General features: G+C 41.6%; 2 protein-coding genes across 3 annotated transcripts; both read left to right on the top strand.

Annotated features, from left to right (window-relative positions):
* Positions 1 to 239: 239 nt before the first annotated feature.
* Positions 240 to 1,550, top strand: LOC308678989 (uncharacterized protein F54H12.2-like; the record flags this gene model as incomplete). The annotated part of the gene is made up of 1 exon (XM_081346217.1): positions 240 to 1,550. The coding sequence occupies one exon, from the start codon at positions 240 to 242 to the stop codon at positions 1,548 to 1,550; it is 1,311 nt and encodes a 436-aa protein (XP_081202343.1).
* A 5,290-nt stretch (positions 1,551 to 6,840) lies between these two features.
* Positions 6,841 to 21,270, top strand: UPP1 (uridine phosphorylase 1). 2 transcript variants are annotated; one of them, XM_081344052.1, is made up of 8 exons: positions 6,841 to 6,929; positions 7,564 to 7,632; positions 8,142 to 8,259; positions 12,593 to 12,751; positions 14,070 to 14,184; positions 14,266 to 14,475; positions 19,939 to 20,085; positions 20,504 to 21,270. In XM_081344052.1, the coding sequence occupies exons 2-8, from the start codon at positions 7,580 to 7,582 to the stop codon at positions 20,641 to 20,643; spliced, it is 942 nt and encodes a 313-aa protein (XP_081200178.1). In that variant the 5' UTR covers positions 6,841 to 6,929; positions 7,564 to 7,579; the 3' UTR covers positions 20,644 to 21,270. The 2 variants fall into 2 exon arrangements, with proteins under 2 accessions (XP_081200178.1, XP_081200179.1); XM_081344053.1 differs by lacking the exon at positions 8,142 to 8,259 and having other exon boundaries at positions 6,845 to 6,929.
* The last annotated feature ends 484 nt before the right edge of the window (positions 21,271 to 21,754 follow it).

Consider the following 21,754-nt stretch of genomic DNA (forward strand, 5'->3'; position numbering starts at 1 on the left):
AGCCACATGTGAAATCTGCTGCCAAAAACATTGCCAGAGATGTTGCGGGTCATCTTGTATCCCGTGTTGTTGAGAGGGGGCAGGATGGATCAGGAATGATCATAACCAAGAAGAATTATGCATTGGGCCAGCCTATTCCGTTTAAAAAGAGAAGGCTTGTGAAAAAGACCCGCCATACCAAGAGGAGAAGTGCACAGAAGAGGAAGCCCTGTGACAAGGAAGACATATTCTAATACGATATGGCATTCATTCATTCTGCTTCAGAGGAATGCGTTAAATCAGAACTGGATCTTTTTCAACTGGCACCTACACAGACCAGTATTGAAAACAGTACTTATGTCGAGATCCCACCTTTATCAGTGCTGACACCCAATGCTCCCCTGGAATTTTTTATCACGGGGCATGGTGAACATTACACAGATTTAAACAACACCCTGCTGTATGTAAGTTGCAAGATTGTAAAGGCTGACGGTTCGGATATTGACGACGGGGCTAGGGTGGCTCTGACCAACTACCCCATAGCATCACTGTTTAATCAGCTGGATATTACCTTGGGAGATCGGCTCATTACACAGAGCCATCATTGCTATTCTTACCGGGCCATGATTGAACTGATTCTGAACTTTGGTGGCGATGCACTGGGTACTCAATTTACAGCTGGCGGTTTTTACAAAGATGACTCGGACCTCATGGAGAGTACTCTACTGACAGCTGCTGGAAACTCCGGTTTCAAAGCGAGAGCAAGACAGACGGCCGGTAGTCATAAATGGGACCTGCTAGGGCCTCTGCATAGCAATCTGTTTTTTCAAGACAGACTGCTAATTAACGGTGTTGATGTGAAAGTCAAACTCACAAGAAGCAGAAATGAATTTTGCATGGTGAAGGATGGCAACGAGAATTACAAAGTGCAACTCTTGGTGGCTTCTCTCTTTGTAAAACATGTAAAAGTAGCCCCAGGAGTGCGCCTTGGTCATGCAGAACCTTTGCTCTCCTCCAATGCCAAATACCCCATTGATCAAGTGGGAATGAAGGTTTACAGCATTCCTGCAGGTAGCCTTGTGTGCAATCAGGAAAATCTATTTCTGGGTCAGCTACCTAAACAATTAGTGATTGGGTTTGTGGACAATGCATCTTTTAGTGGGGATTATGAAAGAAAGCCGTTCAATTTTCAACACTGCAATGTCAATTTTTGCACCTTGCATTGTGATGGCGAGCAGATCCCTGCAAAGCCTCTTCAGCCTGATTATGAGCACAGTCTTTTTGTGAGAGAGTACATGCAGATGGTGCAGGCCACAGGCAAAGGCATGAAAGACAGGCCGCTGTTAATCAGTAGGGAAGAGTTTAACCGAGGGTATACTTTGTATTGTTTTGACTTGAGTCCTGATCAGGGGTGCTCTGAGCACTATTCTTTGATCAGGAACGGTAACCTCAGAGCTGAAATTAGATTTGCACAACCCCTCCCCAACACTGTCAACATGATTCTCTATGTAATCTTCGAAAACCTTATTGAAATAAGTCACACAAGGAATGTGCTCTTTGATTATATGTGAGTATGGACACACTGCAACTCCGCCACTTGTTCTCTGGAAATAAAGCCTTTCTAGGGGTCTACCCTTGTGACCTGCTACCCCAGAGACAAATCTCCAAAAGACCTTTTGGATTAATTGTAAATACCCACCCTCACACTCTGCCTGGTGAACACTGGCTGGCCCTCTACTTCCCATCTCCCGGATATGGCAATTTTTTTTATTCTTATGGAAGACCGCCGGATGGCCCTGACTTTCCTGGCTCCATAGTGACATTTTTAGAGCAGCAAGCTGAGAAGTACACATTTCACCAACGCAAACTGCAGCACCCCAGCGCTGTGACCTGCGGGCAACACTGTGCATTTTTTCTACTGAACCGGACTAAAGGAGTAGACTATGAAAATATTTTAAAGATGTACTCCAATGTTGATATTAAAAATGATCAAATGGTAAAGCTGTTTGTAAAAACTATAATGGTGGGAAGGGGGCTTGGAACCTGTAACCGTCACCAGTGCATGCAGACATGCCTGCCTTACTGTAAAATAAAGAAAAAGACTTAAACATTTTTACTTGTTTCACTGTGTTTTTATTCATTTTACAAATTGAGCCAGTCACCAAACCTGAACCTACTTCTAGGGTTTAATGTCCAAGGGCTAGAAGGGGCACTGGTAAACAGAGGCTTCTGAGCCCCAAAAGGGGCTGTCATAACAGAGTCGGGGCTAGTAGCAGTTTCATCCTTAACAACCAGAGAATCTTTCAACTTTTCTATTTGCTCTTTAACAGCTGTAGACCCCAACACAGAGGTCGGAACATTCACCTCAGCCATAGCATTCATAAAGTCATCCCAGCCTTTAGGTTTCCGCTTCTCAGTAGGGGCTCGGTGCTGCGAGGCTCCTTTCACCAAGTCTAAAATATTAGTACCAGGAATAGGGACCCCTTTGTATAAAAAGGTACCGCGATCATCCCAGGTTGAGACATCCTGATGCTGTTTCATTTTGTTCAGCAAAAGTTCCGCATTTTTCCTGTAATGGGTGCTCACACTGCTTAGGATCTCGGCCATCGCTGTGTCCTGCAGAGATGGCTGTGGTGGCTGTTCTGGTAATGTTGGAAGTGGCCAAGGTTCTTCCAGTGGGTAAATGAGATTCAGTCTGTCCTTTTCAGACTCATTTTGCCTGGTTAGTCTTAGATACCTCTGCAATGCAGAACTGTAGAGCTTAATCTTGTCATCCTCACACAAATCAGCTCTCTGAAGAATGGAACGCATCTCAGCATCCAACCAGTTAGTGGCTGTAGCCCCCATAGTAGGGGGCCTGCCCTGTAGTTGCTCCATCTGATGACGCGATACCAGATACATTTTCTCGGCATGATCCATGGTTTATCCAGCTAACAGGCTAGTCAACAGCAGAATAGCTGCCCCTAGTAAGGGACCGATAAAACCACCCAACTGCTTCTTCTTTTTGAGTGAGACCTTTCTATCACTCAACTTTTTAATGACACCTTTCTTTCTCTTTAGAGACCAGAATTGTGAAGGTTTCAGAGGAAGGTTTCCTTTTAGGGTGTTCAAAGCTATTTCTGCTATAGCCCCCACCAGATCATTATTAGCATTGCATAAGATGGCTTTTCTCTGTCTTGGTCCGGCCTTTACTAAGATTTTTAAAAGCCCCCAATTTCTATGTACCCTCTCTGACATCTTAAATGTACTAGTACTAAGGCAGCCGGGCTACTGCTTTTTACACTTCTTTTTCATTGTGTAAACAGCAGGCCAATCAGGTGGAAAGAGGCCTGTTCTCAACCTGTAGGATTCTGGAGTGGTGGCTGCCAAATCTACCAAAAGGTACCCGTGTGGTTTGCGAGTGGCATCTTGGAATACTTCTAAAAAATACTTTGTGTTAGTGGGGTACATCTGCCTGGTCAGTGTGACAATTTGCATCTGATCACGGGGGTTGCTGAATAAAACCAAATATTTGGAATTCAGAGCTATTGTTCTCATTTTCTTACATTTGCATTTAAACCAGGCAATTTTAAAAACATTTTCCCTGAATGTAGGGGGAAAAAAACCACAGACCTTTTAAAGTCCACAGCTGGTTTTTTACCTTTGTAAAAATCTAAAGACATATATTTTGGCATTTGTAACCCCCCTCGAATCCATACGTACGCGTAACCGTTCATAGCACAGATTTAATAAAATTTATTCTAACCTTACAGCAAAAGCGTTTCTGACTGGTCAGAACAGATTGAAGTTTTAGGTATGTGTGTTGTGGGCATGTCTGGACATGTCATTTCCCGTGATTCTGGACAGGCACAAGGCTCAAGGATGTGTCATAGCATGCGCGGGGGGGTTGTACAGGCAGGTCTGAAGAGCTAGCAAATTAATTCCAGCAGTCTTTTGAAGATGGCAAATATTGATGGAGATTTGTTTGATGTAAATTTGACCCCAAAACCTCCCAGGCGTAGACGTAGAATAAGAAAAGGACCTGAGCTATACGGCTTCGTGGAAGACAACAAATTTATAAAGCCTTGTTGCAGATTCTACAAAACATCAAATGGTAAGTAAATATAAAGAAAACACTATTTTGATTAGTTGAAACAGCTAGACTAATTCTACCTTATTTCCTGTTTTAGAAACGGTGGAATCTCAAAATGTCAGCATGCCTCAGATTCTGAAAGCGTGTATCATTAAAATATTACACCATTGTTTAATGGGGTGTCTACAATCACATGAAGACCATACAGATGGAACCAGTGAAACAGAGCTTATTAGCAGCTTATGCTTTAGACTTTCTATGCCTCATGTTTTCTGGGTCATCATCAGTATTTCTGACAAAGTGAATAACTTATATTTCACCAGGGATTCCCTTGGGGAGCTCAAGAAATTTATACATCATGTAGCGCTTATGCATAATCCGCTGTCATTAATGTCAAAGATTGAAGCCAAATTGCCATTGTCTCTGAAGAGGATCATATGTCAGAATGTAACAGAAATTGATTACAAGAAACTGTTAACGCTATGAAATTTATAATAAAAGGTGCTTTACAAATCACATGAAAGTTGTATTATATATTTTTTTCTTGATATGAGGGTGGACTGGTCAAAAGGGGTGAAGAACTCAGCAGAATTAATGACAAGAAACTATTAACACTATGAAGTTTACATTTGCTAATCTCCTGTTTAATCCTATCAGGTGCTAGACACAGATATATAATCTAATCATTGTTCGTGTGATTCGTCTGGGGGGTTACCTGATTGGTGGACGATGTGATTTTTGACATAGCCAGAGTGTACAAAAAGTAGGATTCATACTGACCCCAGACATGTTTGTCAGTTTCTGGCATATTCATACCTCTGGACCCCTGTGATCTGCCAAGAAGACCCTCTTTACAGAAGTGTTTATAGGTTGTAGTTTTAGAGTTTAATGTTTAGTATTAAGGATAATATGAAACAATGATTGTTAAATGATAAGAAATTAAATATAGATATTAAATATGATTTAAAATTATGAAATAGAAATTGCTAATGATGATTTACAATGAAACGCAGATGGGGGGACTTGAGGAAGTCACCTGAAAATGATTAAAGATTAGGAATAATGGAAGTTAAGTATTCTTTTTGTATTTTTGTTGATTGTATTGTTTATGTTATGTCTTGTTTTTTATATGTATTTTTTGTTTAAAAATATGTTTTCATAAAAGCAATAAAAAAAAATAAGTTAAAAAAAAACTTGATGACCCAAAAAAAGGAAAAAAGGAAAAAGATGATAAAGTGCAGGTAGTCCTCGACTTACAACAGTTCGCTTAGTGACTGTTCGAAGTTACAATGGCACTGAAAAAAGTCCCCCCCCAAGCCACAGCCGAGCAAGACACCCGTCTGCCCGCCCGGCACACTCTTCCTCCTGTCCAAGGTTTTTATTGTTGTAAGCAATTCTGTTGAGGATTGGCAGCGGGGATGGGGTGGGGGGAGTTTGGTTTCCCCCCCCCCCATCTGCTGGGTTGTTTGCAGCAGGTTTTGGTCACTTCACATGAATCTGGGACACTGTGAATCAGTTGCCAAGCATCTGAATGTAAATCACAAGACCCTGGAGATGCTGCAACATTCCAGCTGATCGGTGTTTCTTCTGGGCTCAGCAGATGCGCTGGGATCAGTGCTGCTTTCCAGATGATCTGTGCTTCTTCTGGACTCAGCTGAAGCTTGGCGCTGATCCTGGCGCTTCCACTGAGCCTTGACAGCCCCGAAGAAGCACCAATCAGCTGGAAAGCGGCACTGATCCTGGCGCTTCTGCTGAACCCTGACAGCCCTGCAGCTCCAGCCATCTCTCACTCAGGCTTGTGCGGTGCTGCCACCAGTTCAGCTCATTTCCACCACCCCCATTGCTACACTTTTCTAGGATGGCCGCGTACCACCTGCCAGGTGCCAATATACCACAGGTGGTACCTGTACCACTGGTTGAAAAGCCCTGAACTAGTGGAACAGCTTGTCTTCAGAAGTTTGGATGCTTCACTAGGGCAGTGGTGGGATTCAAATATATGAACAACCGGTTCTGTGTGAATGCTGCTTCCAGAAGTCCATTCTAGGCCTGGGCAACAAAAAATTAGCTACTGGTTCTGCAGAAGTGGTGCGAATTGGCTGAATCCCACTGCATTGGGGGATTTTTTAGTGGCTGGTTGCTTATTTGATTCAAACACTTATTTGAATTGGCCCAAAGTAGAGCATGAGTCTCTTGTATTTCAATAAGATTGACCTGTTTCTGTTTGGGTATTGTGGTTGATTCTCTGATGTTATTTCATGTAATATCATTAAAATATGTCGGTATGATACTTAAACTAAATAATAGAAGAAAATTTTGCTGTCTGGAGATTGATGCAGTTTAGCTGATTTTTTGTACTGCTGCATATCATTCCATTCAATGTGGCTTGTTCCACAAGTATGATGAAAGAAATAGCAAGTTAGGCCACAGAAAGCCATCACCAAAATAATCAACAGCATGGTGAAAAAATGTTTTTCTCAAAATGGTGAAGCAGGTCCAAATTCACACAGCTTTGTTTCTCTCCCCCACTGTTAAAAAGATCAGAAGCCTCCTAAAACAAAGCAACAAGGTCATTAACGCTAGTTGCAGGTGGTCTCAACTGACCTGTCTAGGATGACTAAGAAGGAAATCTGGCAGGGAAGAAAAGGCTATGGCTTTGTTTTGTAAGATTTGTTGCATCAACGACGACATCGAATAGAGCAGGCACTTTCCAGCTTGCTCAACAGGACACAAACACAGTCGCTCTGTAACCTTCAGCCGCCTGTAACTTTCCTCACTTTTCCACAGGCTTAGAAACGCGTGCGCACGCGCACCTGTCTCCTTGCTTTTTACTGGCCGGTGGCCTCCGTCTTTCCTTTCACTTCTTTTGGGGCTTTCTCAGGTAAGAATGTTGAGAGGAGGGCCAGCGAAAGAAGGGTAGGGTGGGATGGGCGGGCGGGCGAGCGAGCTGCTTCGTCGAGGGTCTCTGGAGAAATTTTGTAGGAAAGTAAAAGACTCTCCTTTCTAGTCGTCGCGCTTTTCCCCGAGCATTCTGCTTTTGCCATGTCGGCGGCGAGAGAGAACAGAGCGAGATCCCGTGCCCACCACGGATGCCCATTGTGATGTCGCATGGCCGGCCGCCCCTCCCCATTGATACTGGGGAATTGGCCTGCTATTATGAAGCCGCGGATCTGTCCGTCCTGTAGGACTGTTTCTCCCCCCCACACACACCCCTGTTTGGTCTGCACCTTACCCAAAAGAAGCCGAACAGCTTAGGAGGAGCTGACGGGGGATAAAAACTAGGCTGGGAAACCAACATGAGTGTTGACGTGCAGGAAGCGCTGTGTTACTCAATTCTGTTGCATTAACTGTGACCGTGATTTTATGTGGTTTCTGGGAAAATGCGTTCGTACTGGGTAAATGTGCATCGCAACGAAATGTATACTGAGAACGTGTATTTCCAGAAATCGGTTCCTTATTTGCATAATTTGTGCAATGTTTGATGCAACTTTCCGTTTCCATTCTTTCCCACTCAGAGTCTGAGGAAATAGAATGGCTACTAACGATTCTCTGAAGCAAAAGACAGAAGACAAGCAATGTGCAGAGTAAGAATTAAGCGGAGCTTAGAAACAATACCTCAAAAATGAGGGATGGAACAAATATCTGTCTGTCATCTGTCTATCTATCTATCTATCATAGAAATGGGTGTTCTAAAATAGGGGTGTAATGTATAACAATTACCACTGTGTTTATTACAGCAATATTCTTATTTATTGATTTTGAATCGGCATTTTTGAGACCTCCAAAATATTCCATTTCCCTCTAATATGCGATGAAATTACTCCTCAACCCTGGTTCAATAGGTGGTTTGGCAATTTCCATAAGTAAATTTTCTGCAAAAGAATTGCATCAAAATGTATTACACTGAGTAAAAATCTGTTCACAGTGTCTCAGCATAGTCAATAAGGAAGTTGATCATACAAAAATGCACTGTATTTATGATGATAGTGAAATCAAAATTTTCAAGAAGAGATGTACTAATTTAGACATTGCACTACCCTTGGTTGCAGATATCTGTTTGAAATTACTAATCTATATAATTATTTATTGATAGAGATGCCAGAGTTTGTGTCCCTAACCCATACCTTAAGAAAATGAAAGATGACATATTGTATCATTTTGCCCTTGGGACTAGTACTCATGATTTTCCTGCTTTATTTGGAGATATAAAGGTAAGAAAGAAAATGGCTGTAGACTGTAAATGAAAGTAATTGTTTTTCCTTTCCGTTCTGCAGTTAAGTCCTATAAGAGGTTTTTTTCTTGTGCTACTATATCAGACATGGGTTGAAATAAAATTTGCAGAATCTACTTAAAAGCCAAATAACCTGGAACCAGAAAAACAGTAGTGAGGGGAGGCGGCTAGTCTTTCTCAACTACTCATATTTTATATCCCACCAATCAGTCTATGAAAGAAGTAGTCTCACCAAGAAATAAAGAGGGGAAAAAACTTTCTCCAAGAATTTAGAGATTTATGGATACCATATTCCCACATTTGGTACTTTAAAGACTTAATCAAAGTCTGGCCCTTTGTCCCAACTGTACTATTTCTGTGTTCTTCCTCCCCAAGTGATAAGTATGCCACCAGATGAGCAAGGAACTCCCTTATCTCTCACCAATGGCTATGTTAAGTTAGCAGAAATTATCTTGGAATAGTAGACTTTACTTAATTTTTTAATGAGGTCGTTCCCTTTCTTCCTGGAGGCCAGTAGCCTCATTTCAAAATGCTTTGGAAGTTGTTCTTAATGATGTGCAGCCAATTAAAATGGATCCCTCATTACATGCAGTTCTCAAATTATTATTGGTCATTTGGAGACAGTTATGATGGATCCTTGAAAAGGATTTGAAATTCCCATTGTTACAGCAGTCCCTTGGCAATCCACCCACTCTTATGACTTACCACAGGGATGCTACAGTGGCTCACCATCAATCTCCCTCACGTCATACTCTGCTAGCTCCCCACAGCTGATTCCCACTCTAGTGTCCCATATCCTCCTTCCTGTCTCCTGTTAACAGTGACTTACTTTTTATTATAGATCTTCTGGAAGCAGCTGCTGCACTGCACAGTGTTCCTTCACAGTGAATATGAATTCATTTGAATAAATTATAGCTCCCAAATTTGGTGCCTGCTTCAGGATGGAGCCACATGACTTCCACTATGTAGGAAGGCCATGCAGCATAATGGCTGCTTGTGGAAGAAAAGTGACTGATCAATCACCCAAAGCCTGCAGCAACCATAAAGGGTCAGAGGTAGAGCAAGGGGTGCTTCAGTGGGTGCAGGAGCCTTGGGAGACCTGGGGCAAGCTATATGTGAGCAGGAGTGCTGCCTCTGTGTGAGCATGGGCCTGTGCTAGGCCTCCCTCATCTCAAGGCACCTTGTGCTCTGCTTAATGATCTGTGTGGTTGCTTAATGGCTGCACTGGGGAAAGCAGGGATGGAGATTGTTAAGTGAGATCATATAGGTATCTCTCTTAATGGCCATTATGACTTGCAACTGCAATGGGCAGGCTCCTTTATGTTTGTAAGTGAAGAACTACCAATACAGTAAGCTTCTGCATCTACCAGTTATTACTTCCAAATGCTTCTGTCACATTATTATATTTTTCTAGCCTGCTTTCAAGGTATTAGTGGGGAGATATAGTAATAGTCTTTAAAATTATTTATGAATATGCTCAATGGAAAAATAAAATCAGCTACATATATATTGTTGAATTTTGCTATGTAGTGTTCTTAGAGAATGAAATTAATCATGTCCAATAATAAACCACTTGGGCTAGCTTCATCAGACAACTTTGTGTTTCCTATTTACATGTTCAATATTTCAAGCTTCTAGAATTTTTAAAAGTGACTAAATGGTGCTTTAAAAGTTTAAATATTGAAACATATCTCCTAATGGGAAGATCAAGAGTTTAGCTTAGGCATGAAAACTGGCTGGGTGGTTTGGGACCCATCACTCTCTCTTAGCCTAACTCACTTCACAGGCTGTTGTAGGAAAATTAGGGGGAGGAAGAAGTATTAAATATGTTTGCCACCTTGAGTTATAAAAATAATAAAGGCAGGATTATTATTTTTTTAAAAAAAGTATGCTATGGAACTAGAATTTGCTGAATCAAAAACATAATTCAGGTACGTTTAGTTTCTATTATGAATGGGGGTTTTATAAAAAATGCTTTATATTCTGACCTTATTCTTTGGTTTTTGATCATATAAAAATAAATGCATGAATTGTTTATCCTTGCCTTCAAAAATGGAGTCAGTTACCGTATTTTCCGGCATATAAGACGACTGGGCGTATAAGACAACCCCCTACATTTCCTGTTAAATTATAGGGTTTGAGCTATACTCGCCGTATAAGACTACCCCTCTTCCAACGCACACCAAATAAAAATTAAAAAACATCAGATTTGATTTTAATATGGTAATTTTAATTCAAATGCTTATGACATGCAGGTGCTTAGTAGGGAAACTGTCACTTATAAACATAAGGCTGTTTGTCATCAAACATGTAAACATAAAACAGTGCAAGTGGATTAAATAAGAATAAGAATAATAATGAAGAAGAAGAAGAAGAAGAAGAAGAAGAAGAAGAAGAAGAAGAAGAAGAAGAAGAAGAAGAAGAAGAAGAAGAAGAAGAAGAAGAAGAAGTAGTAATAGTTGGAGGGGACCTTGGAGGTCATCTAGTCCAACCCCCTGCTAAGGCAGGAAACCCTATACCATTTCAGACAAATGGCTGTCCAGTCTCTTCTTAAAAACTTCCAGTGTTGGAGCATTCACCACTTCTGGAGGCAGGTTGTTCCACTGGTTAATTGTTCTAACTGTCAGGAAGTTTCTCCTTAGTTCTAGGTTGCTTCTCTCCTTGATTAGTTTCCATCCATTACTACTTGTCCTGCTTTCAGGTGCTTTGGAGAATAGCTTGACTCCCTCTTCTTTGTGGCAGCCCCTGATTCCAGCAACCATTCCCTATTTTCCTAATTCACTTTTTCACTTTTCCTAATTCACTCTAAAGCTTTCCCTGTGCAGAGCCTTAAGTAACACAAGCTGCCTGCAATTAGTGCAGGTTCGCATCCCACCAGGCTCAAGGTTGACTCAGCTTTCCATCCTTCCAAGGTAGGTAAAATGAGGACCCAGATTGTTGGGGGCAATAAGCTGACTTTGTAATAATGCTGCTTGGGGTGTGTGTGAAAGCCCTAATAAACAGGCATATACACAGAATGAAGGCTATTGCTAAGCACATTGATTTGTGCTTTAAATTGTAAGCCACCCTGAGTCTTCGGAGAAGGGCAGGATATAAATGGGATTTTAAAAAAAAAGACCAAATGGGAGATCCGCTCCAGGTTTTCCAGCCAGCCCGCCCAGTTCCTGAGTCAAATGTGTCCTTAGAGCTAAGCCGCTGCTCTGGCTGCTGGCTTCCCCACCTGCCTTTCAAGTTGGGATATACTACAGCTGGTCTTCAACTTTAGAAGAAAAGACGCCCAGACCCCAGCCTGTAAAAAATCACAGACTGCAGCTTCTTCTCCAATTGGTCCCGCTTTCCCTGCGCAGACTAAATGGGAGATCTGCTCCAGGTTTTCCAGCCAGCCTTGTCCCTAAATTTTCAGCACCCGGCGTATAAGACGACCCCTGACTTTTGAGAAGATTTTCATGGGTTAAAAAGTAGTCTTATACGCCGGAAACTACGGTATCTGTAGTAGAGACCTGAGAAATCTAGATTTTGGTTCAATGCTTCAGTAATGAAGGAAAACCTATGTCAGAAATAAAAAACAACTTGATGACACATAATCTATCACATCAATCAGTTGTTCAGTCTCTTTTGTGACCCAATAAATATAATTTTACTAGCATAATCTGTCAGTAACTACTTGTAAATTCATGCTAGTGTCGGCAATGATAACACCATGAAACTCTGTCAACTCTTTTTAGATTGTCTTTAATTTTCCCAAGCATTAGAATCTTCTCAATTATTCTTGCCTTAAATATTCAGAATAATTAGGTTTCAGCTTCAATATCAATCCTTCCAGTGAACAATCTTCTCTATAATATATTCCAAATATAAATTAAATAAATTAAAGTGGCAATACAGAGCTTTGGTGCAATCAGGCTCAATTTAAATTTGAGTTCCTCTAGATTAGAAATTTTAAAACCTAATTTTTCCTTCTGATGTAGCCAACAGGAAATGTATGTACTGAACAGGATGGCCAAGGATGAGAAATGGTATGTGCTGTAATCTACAAAATCTGGGAGAGACACATAGTTTGTCACCCACCTTCACTGTTCCATGTGGATTGAAAACTACACTTTGGAAAATTTATTGACCAAGTGTTTATTCTAATCATAGATAATATTTTCCTATAGTAAACACTTGAAGACATTAATAATTCTGCATAGTGGGGCAACATCTAGAAATCATTTTAGTTCAGTTAGCTTTTGAAACCATCATTTTTAATATTAGTGCACATTAAAAGTGTATATTTTTCTAAGAATGTGTTTTATTTATTTAATTCTGCTTAGTTTGTATGTGTTGGAGGAAGTCCTTCACGGATGAAAACTTTTACTACCTATATTGCTGAACTGCTTGATATTGGTAACCCTGGTTATGACTATCCCAATATATGTGCTGGAACAGATCGGTATGCAATGTACAAAGCAGGACCTGTGCTGTCAGTCAGTGTAAGTATAATATACATTTTAAAAACAAAAAATATATGGAAAAAATATATTAAAAAGATACATAGGTTTGTGACTTTAAACATTTGCTTTTATTTTGACTAATTGGAGTGTTTCATATAAGTATGCAAGCTTTTACATTCTCCAATATTCCTCCTTGAGAACATTAATTTTCTTTTTGAGAAAAGTTATTTTTAATGAGTTTAGTATTTGCAACTTAATAATCAGTTATAAATGTCTGACAATGAATAGATATTCAATGACTATATGCCCCAAAGGAAGGCCTGAAAATCAAGAATCTCTGCTTCTTTATGAGCCTAGAAAATGCCGTTGAAAATAAATGAATGGATAGGACATGCAATAGATGTAGATATTTCTGGACACAATACAGTTAGAAAAAAAGAGAATTTTTGGATTCCAGACATATTTTGAACCAAAATGTTGAAATGTTGATATGGTTTGGAGATGAATTATGTTCCAAGAAGTAAATAAAAGAAGGAACAGAAATAAACGAGTTGGTTGATGTCTGGGAGAAGCAAGCAGTGTTTTATCCAGTGTTGGTTTCAGAAGAGCATAGAATAATAGATTTGGAAGGGACCTAAGAGGTCTTTTAGTCCAATCTCCTGATCAAGCAAGACACCCTATATCAGAATCCCCAACCCCTGGTCTGTGGACTGACACCGGCCTGCGGCATGTCAGAAACTGGACCACGCAAACTAGCGAAGCCCTGTCCTCAGTATGCAGGCAGCACACAAAACCACACTCCCTCCGGTCCACAGAAAATCCTCTCTCCATGAAACTGGTCCCTGGTGCCCAAAAAGTAAGGGGCTGCTGCCCCATATCATGAGAAGAAGAGGAAACAGGAAGGAGACCTGATGAGGTGAGTGACTATGTCCATCAAATTACTTGTCAAATTATGGATTACCCAGTCACCATATTGCTTTTTAAATGTTTAATTGTAAAATTAGAAAACTAATAAAATATTATATATATATAACAATTACTTGTCAAAAGGTTCAAGTCTGGCCTGCTTTAACACACAAATCTACCTACCTTGCAAGCCCTTCAGTCAATGCCAGAAAAAGAAGGCTAAGAGCCCTGCTATACTACACTGGCTATTCAGAATGCTTTGTTAAGAGGTTCAGGATAAATATATTATTTTTATTTAGCAAAAAATTTCAGCTTCTATAAGTAATGAAGAATAATCTGTCACGCTGTTTTACTCCTCTATTAATGTGCATACTCATTCATACATAAACAGAACACATGAAGTGATATAAATATTCATAGTATTCCTCCCCCTCCCATTTTTAAATTTCAGCATGGAATGGGAATTCCTTCAATTGCCATCATGTTACATGAACTCATCAAGCTGTTGTATCATGCCAAATGCTGCAATGTAACTATTATTCGTATTGGCACATCTGGTGGAATAGGTATTTCTATTGTTATTTCATTAAAGTAAACATGTGGTTTATTTATATTATCATCAAATACAAATTATATTTATAATGTAGGTTTGACACCAGGCTCTGTGGTGATCACAAAGCAAGCTGTAGATGCTACCTTCAAGCCACAGTTTGAACAGATTATTTTGGGGAAGTCTGTCATTCGTAGTACACACTTAGATAAAAAACTAACTGAAGACCTTATGGAATGTGCCAAGGAACTTGATCAGTTCAACACAGTTATTGGAAACACATTGTGCACTCTGGATTTCTATGAAGGTAAGAGTAGTTGAATATTACCTTGTACATAGCAAACAAAATTTCAATCTGAATAAGCAGATGATGAAGTAAAACATACTTTTCTTAACTTTAAATACGAAATAAACAAGCATGAAGAAAAATGCAGATGTAAACTCCAGATATAATTGAATGCTTTTGCACAAAAAATGGGAAAAGAATTGAAACTAGCTATTTTTTTTTTAGAATTTCATCCAAATATATTTTAAAATCCAAAAGGTGGTTTACCTCACAGTAATATTTACTTGGTTCTGATCAGGTGATCCTTTTTAAATCTATTTAAACTGATTTGTTATTTTTAATATTATTTATTTTGATGATACGTAACAGTGCATTGCTTGAATTTAAAATGTCTTCTCTTAATTGCATGGATGCCACAAGTTCAACATTTGGACTATAGGAAGGAAGGAAGGAAGGAAGTTTTGTGAATGGAGAAGTCAGCATAGAAATCTTTATTGTGCTCATTTGTCTAAAAGTAGCACAGAAAGCTGAATCAAATAATAAATCCTGAGAAAAAACTAAGTGTAAATTAGTTTACACTCAGCAGCACCCACCCCCTGCAAAACCACAGACGGGGATCAGGATGGGGGGACAATACGGCCTGCTGCACAGACACCGATCCATTCAAAGACTACCACCCCTGGAAGCGAAATTCAGGGGAGAGCCACCACACTTGGGGTTTTTCCTAACCCAAGTCCTCAGCTATATGGAAGAATATGGATGGGATATCCCCAGTGACAAAGCCCGCATCCACATCATGCAATCCGCCCTGGACAGACCATCTGCAGACTGGGTGGTGAACCTGCATAACTCCAATGCCCCGAACTCAAGACTTCAACCGATTCATGTCATCCTTGAGGAGGTGGTTTGAAGACCCTTTGGCTGATCGTAAGGCCCAAGAGAGAATCAAAACGGTGTGGCAGGGCAGACAGCCGGTGGCTGAATATACCTAAGAATTCCGAGCCACTGCCAGTAAGCTGAACTGGCCGGAAGACATCCTCCTTAGCCATTTCAAAGACGGGCTAAACTACGACCTGTATGATGCTTGCCTGCCTCGAGGAGACCCACACCATCTCAAAGACTGGTATGTTCTGGCAGATAAGGCGGAGATAGACCTACTAAAAAGGCACCACCGAGGAAAACCATGGGCCCGCCCGCTGCCCGAGCAAACACGCAAGCCAGCAAAACCACCATCCATGGCTAAGAAATCAACAGGCTGTTTCAAATGCGGAAGAGAGGGCCACCACACTACAGAATGCCACTCAAAAGCCCCACAGCGCAAATCAGCAGGCCTCTAGGAGACCAGGGAAGTCCCAAGGCAACCCAAAAGAACCTGCCATGAGGGGGCAGAGGTTGTAGAGTCCCCAACACCTGCCAAGGACTGGGAGGGGGTTCCAGGCTACACCACAGGGGCAGTGGTCACCTCGTAAAACAGCTTGGAGGGAGAAACATTGGTAAGTGGATCCATTCCACTCATCCTTAAGACAGTGACTATATTAGCTTCCTCCATGCCCGAAGCCGTCAAAGTAAAAGCCCTAATAGACTCTGGCTCCAGCCACTGCCTCATCAGCCCAATGCTGGTGGGGAATTTGGGCATTCCGGTGAGGAGACTAAAACAACCAATCTCATTTGGCCAGTTAGATGGGTTCATAGTGCAGGGGGGGGGCAGCTACCCTAGCCACCTTACCAGTTCACCTGTCCCTGGGGACTCATGAGGAAGACATAACGTTTGTAATGACCCCAGGCATGGAATGCCCAATGATTTTAGGACTGGAATGGCTGAAGAAATGGAACCCCGGGATAAATTGGAGGACAGCAGAACTCAACTTTCCAGAGGGGGAGCATAGGAGCTTAAAACCCAAAGCACCCCCCCAACCCAAAGAGTGGAGATGGCATCAGTGGGGGAAGAGAAGGGGTTACCAGAAATACCGGAGGAATATAAGGGACCTTGCTGAGGTTTTCAGTAAGGAACGGGCAGATGAGCTTCCCCCTCATCGACCCACAGACTGTGCTATACAATTCAAACCCAGGGCAAAACTTCCGAAGCCCAGGATGTACTCCATGAGCTCCAAAGAAACAGCGGAAATGGAAATATAAAAAACCCTAGAAAGTGGATTTATTGAGCCTGCGAAACCCAAAATGGCCACCCCGTTCCTGTTCAGGGAGAAGACTACCATGCCCTTAACACAATTAGTGAATGTAATCTGTATTCCCTACCTCTAATGAAGGATATGCTATCCCACCTATCAAAAGGAAGGATTTTTACCAAACTAGACCTGAGAGAAGCATACTACCGCATTAGGATTAAGGAAGGGGACGAATGGAAGACTGCGTTCAATTGCCCAATGGGTTGCTACCAGTTTAAAGTCCTGCCATTTGGACTGCAAGGGGCCCCCGCCGTTTTTATGCAATTAATTAATGAAATGCTAAGAGAGCACCTAAATTAGGGGGTCCTGGTTTACCTAGATGACATCCTTATCTTCACTGAGACCAAAGAGGAGCATATTAACCTAGTTAGAGCAGTTCTGAAAAAATTGTGGGCTGCCCACCTATATGCAAAATTATCAAAATGTGAATTCCACCAGGAAAGAATAGACTACCTGGGATATCACATATCCCCACAGGGCATCGAAATGGACCCTGAGAAAGTCAGGGCAGTATTAGAATGGGCAAAGGTTCCTGGGCTTTGCAAACTTCTATCACCAATTCATCCCTTTGTTTGCCCAAATAGCTCTGCTCCTCACAAAGTTGTTGAAAGTGAAGGAGGGGGTCCCCAATGAAACCCAGCCAGCCCCTGAAGCGGACAAGGAAATGTCAAGCAGCATTTGAGAGGCTAAATAGGCTTTTTTCTGCTGAACCTGTACTGAGACACCCAGATCCTGATAAACCTTTTGTAATACAGGCAGATGTGAGTGATGTGGCAGTGGGAGCTGTATTATAACAGGAAAATGACAAGGGGGCATTGGAACCATGTGCATATTTGTCCAGGAAACTCACGGAGACAGAACTATGTTGGGCCGTGTGGGAAAAGGAGGCGTACGCTGTGAGGTGGTCATTACTTAAATGGCGCCATTTCCTTGAAGGAAATAAATTATCCTTCCAGGTCTAGATAGACCATAAAAATTTGGAAGCACTAAAAACACCCAGGAAACTCACTCCTAAGAAAGCCTGCTGGTCCCATTTTCACCAATTCCATTTCACTCTCAAACACTTAACGGGGGGGGGGGGGGAAAGAATTTTTTGGCAGATGCATTATCTCGCATGCCCCATTATAACAGCACACGGGTCACTGACTCTAAACCACTTATGCCTGAACAACAACTGGCAGCACCAGTCACCACCAGATGCAGAGTAACCTACAAGCACCTAGAAATAGAAAAAAACCTAAAAATGCAGCTTTTCAAAACACTGGAGCTCATTGGCGGAGGTTGGGGCCAGCCATATGGAGTCTCCAGCTGATCGGCTGCCCTGAATGCGGCCTCCTGGGCGCACAGCATCATGCTGACCCACCAGGATCTTTCTCTGATGCTGTGCATCCGGGAGGCTGCATCCAGGGCAGCCGATCAGCTGGAGACTCGGTACGGCCAGCCCCGACCTTCGCCGACGGGCTCCAGTCCACAGAGAGCTCCCGGCGGGAGAAAGAAAGGGACAAAGAGGGAAGGAAAGAAGGAAAGGGAGGGAGGAAGAAATGAGGAAAGCCCAGATGCGAGGCAAGCTAGGGAAAGAGTTTGTGTGTGTGTGTGTGTGTGTGTGTGTGTGTGTGTGTGTGTGTGTGTGTGTGAGAGAGAGAGAGAGAGAGAGAGAGAGAGAGAGAGAGAGAGAGAGAGAGAGAGAGAGAGAGAGAGAGAGATCCCTGGCTGCAATTCCTGTACAAGATTTCCTGCTTGCAAAAGGAAGGGACAAAGAGGGAGGGAAGAAAGGAAGGAAGAGACAATGCACCCACCCCAGTCCCACCCCCCTCCACCAGAGACCCACAGATTTCCCTGCCTCCTGCAAGCACCCTGCAACCTGAGGGAGGGAGGGAGGAACAATGGAAGGGAGGGAGGGAAGGAGGAAGGGACAAAGAAGGAGGGAAGGAAGGAAGGAAGGGACAATGGGAGAGAGGGAGGCCACCCACCCCAGTCCCACCCCCCCTCCACCAGAGACCCATGGATTCCCCCCTCACAGGCTCCCTGCAACCTGAGTGATAAGCTCCCCCCCAGCCATTGACTTCACTTGTCAAAAGTTGCAAAAAGTGATCACATGACCCTGGGACACTGTGACCGTCATAAGTATGAATCAGTTGCCAAGCAACTGTAAAAAAAATCTGACCAAAATATATTGGACCTTTTCCAATTAAAAGAATCATAAGCCCAGTAACAGTAGAATTAGAATTACTCAAAAATCTTAGGCATATACACCCAATTTTTCACTGCAGTTTACTAAAAAGAGAACAACAGTCACCCCTATGAACAAACCCCCCCACCACCACCTCCTATCATGGTTGAAGGAGAACAACACTTCGAGGTAAAAGAAATCCTGGATTCTATGAAACACCATGGAGCAATTCAATACTTAGTAGCTTGGAAACACCTCCCCTCCTCAGAAAATGAGTGGGTCAATAAACATCACCCAAGTTGCTTAGGAAGTTTCATACAGAATATCCTAACAAACCGGGTAACATTTATATTTTTTCCCCTCTACAGGTGGACCTCTCTTTTTTTTAAAGGAGGGCAGCATGTCAATCCATTTTTATCTCATTCCTAACTCCCTCTCTGTGCAGAACCCAAATCTCACCCCCTTACTGGATTCTGCCATTCACAAGGAGGGAAAGAGATGGCAGGGTTGTAAATTGCTCATCTCTATCCCTTAGATGCAATGTTTGTTTATTCAGCTGGCCTGGAGGTCAACACAAAAGACCAGAGAAGAAACCCTCTGAACTATGAAACACAAAGAAAGGGGGTGGGGGGAATTCCGGTTTGTATCTCCCAATGGAATGTGAAGGGGAGGAAGTAATAATGTTGCAAATGTACTGGTGTTTCTCTTTTCCCAGGAGGGGTTTTGACACCTGAAACTTGACTGATCTGGGACTGACCAAATGGACTGAGTGGAGGGGTTTTTACTCAGGGACATTTTAAAAGTATCGATCTGTGAGACAGTTTTCAGATCCTGTCTATCCTATCCACTGTCATCTATGTTTTAGTAAAAGTTCCTGCTTGGACAAACTTGTCTCCAAGAGTTTTTCTTTCCTAAGATGTGGATTGGAGTGCGTTCTGACAATACACATACAAATCATCTCTACAATTTTAATCTTCCTAGCTGTATAATTTTTTATGTTTTCCCCTGCAATTATTGCCCCCCCTCCCCAGGAAACTTTAGTGAAACTTTGGTGGACCTTTAGTCACCTGATCAGGATCTTATTGCAAAAATGTGTATTTTTACATCTTTAATGACGTGCATTTGTAGGTCAAGCTCGCCTTGATGGTGCCATCTGTACATATACTGAAAAAGAGAAACTGCAATATTTGAAGGAAGCTCACAAGAGTGGAGTGAGAAATATTGAGATGGAATCTTCTGTTTTTGCAGCTATGTGCAATCTTAGTGGCCTCAAAGGTAACTGCATGTATATAATGTTATTTAATCCACTAGCTTTAATTCTAACATACTGAAGGGTTTTTAATTTAAGTAGGAGTAATAGACTAATTATAATACTGGTATCTTGAGATAGGGGAATGACCACTATCAGAGAAGGCAATCTAATTTAGTACTGATGTTGCTTTCCAGCTCCTCATGTTCTGTCACAAGGCCTGCTAACAAGGGCACTAGGGACTGTGGTTTATTCTAATTCCTACTATTGTCAACTGAGTTGCCTCTCCCTTAAATGGTTTACTTCATCTCCAAGTTATAAAACTAAGAAAGTAACACATTTTTTTCACAGTATTTGTGAAATTATTGTTATTATTTTTATATATTATTATTTTTCAATAATTTGGGGAGAAAATATCATTGATATTGTTTTGTAAATGTTAAGGTGCTGTAGTATGTGTAACATTACTGAACCGACTTGAAGGAGATCAGATCTCTACACCTCATGAAGTTTTGAAGGAGTATCAGACAAGACCACAGAAGCTGGTGGGACATCTGATTAAAAACCATCTTGTGAAAAAGTGACTTTCCGTACTATATATTTCCTGGAACCATTCCTTTTACTTGAATTCTTGTTAAAAATGTTTCCTCAGTATACCCTGCAATCCTATTTCTCCTTTAAAAAGAATTGAACTATTTTTGAGTAAGTGTGTGTGTTTGTGTGTGTGTGTGTGTGTGTGTCTGTATACATATATATGTATGTATGTATGTATGTATGTACATACAGCAGTCTATTATATATGTATGTGCATATGTATATATGTGTGTTTATACACACACACATACAGTGCTGTTAAGTACATTAAGTATATTAGAAAATGTTTTTAATTAACTCAGTGTTAATGCTGTTAACATCGGATGTTCTTGCTTGACAACAAAGGGAGATGTAGCCTTTTTCTTTAATCTGTATGTTACTCTTAGAGTTAGAATTAAGTTAATTAACTGAGTTAATTAAAAACATTTTCTAATATATTTAATCTACTTAACAGGGGGAGTAGGGAGAATGTATCTCAAGACTGTTTGTAATAAGAGAAGATAAGAATTGGCGGTTGATGAAGGGAGGGAAAGTTTGCATTTTAAACTAATTGGAGAATGTGATTTATGACATTTAATTAAGGGAGGGAATTGTGCTTTGATATGATGTGTTTATGGGAGGAGAATTCAGATCTTGGCTTCCAACATGTACATGCCAAAGCTATGCTACTCTATTAAAAGATTCTTTAAGATAAACAGTGCCTTGAAGTTCTTTGAAGTTCTGCATTTGTCGGAACCATGAAATTAAGCCAAGATCCAAAACTTTGCAAACTATTTAGGGGTCTTTAACCCCAGCTGCTCTCTCCAGACCTGAGGGGAGCTGGCAGAGATTCAAAAGATTTCATCATGGGAAAAGAGAAACTGCTTGAAGCCAACAACCCGGCAGCAGCTGCTACCCTGGGGTGGGGGGAGCGACAGATAGCAAGCCCGGGGAAGAAGAACTTTGGCAGATCTCCCAGCTAGGAGAGCTGATCTGGCAGTCAGAGTGGGCCCAGCCCAGTGGAGACTCCAGATGCCTCGAGACTGCCTTACCACCCTCAAAGATTTCAAAAGCAGACCGGTGGAGAGCTACCAGATCAGTTTGGGTGAGTCACTGGAAAGA

Source organism: Vipera berus, assembly GCF_964194415.1.
Source record: "Vipera berus genome assembly, chromosome: Z".
Classification (NCBI taxonomy): Eukaryota; Metazoa; Chordata; class Lepidosauria; order Squamata; family Viperidae; genus Vipera; species Vipera berus.

Excerpts from the sequence above, each read along its gene's own strand:
- UPP1 (XM_081344052.1), top strand. The coding sequence starts at position 7,580 with ATGGCTACTAACGATTCTCTGAAGCAAAAGACAGAAGACAAGCAATGT. Across the intron at positions 8,260-12,592 it reads CTTTATTTGGAGATATAAAG|TTTGTATGTGTTGGAGGAAG; the intron begins GTAAGAAAGAAA and ends AATTCTGCTTAG. Across the intron at positions 14,476-19,938 it reads CACTCTGGATTTCTATGAAG|GTCAAGCTCGCCTTGATGGT; the intron begins GTAAGAGTAGTT and ends GTGCATTTGTAG.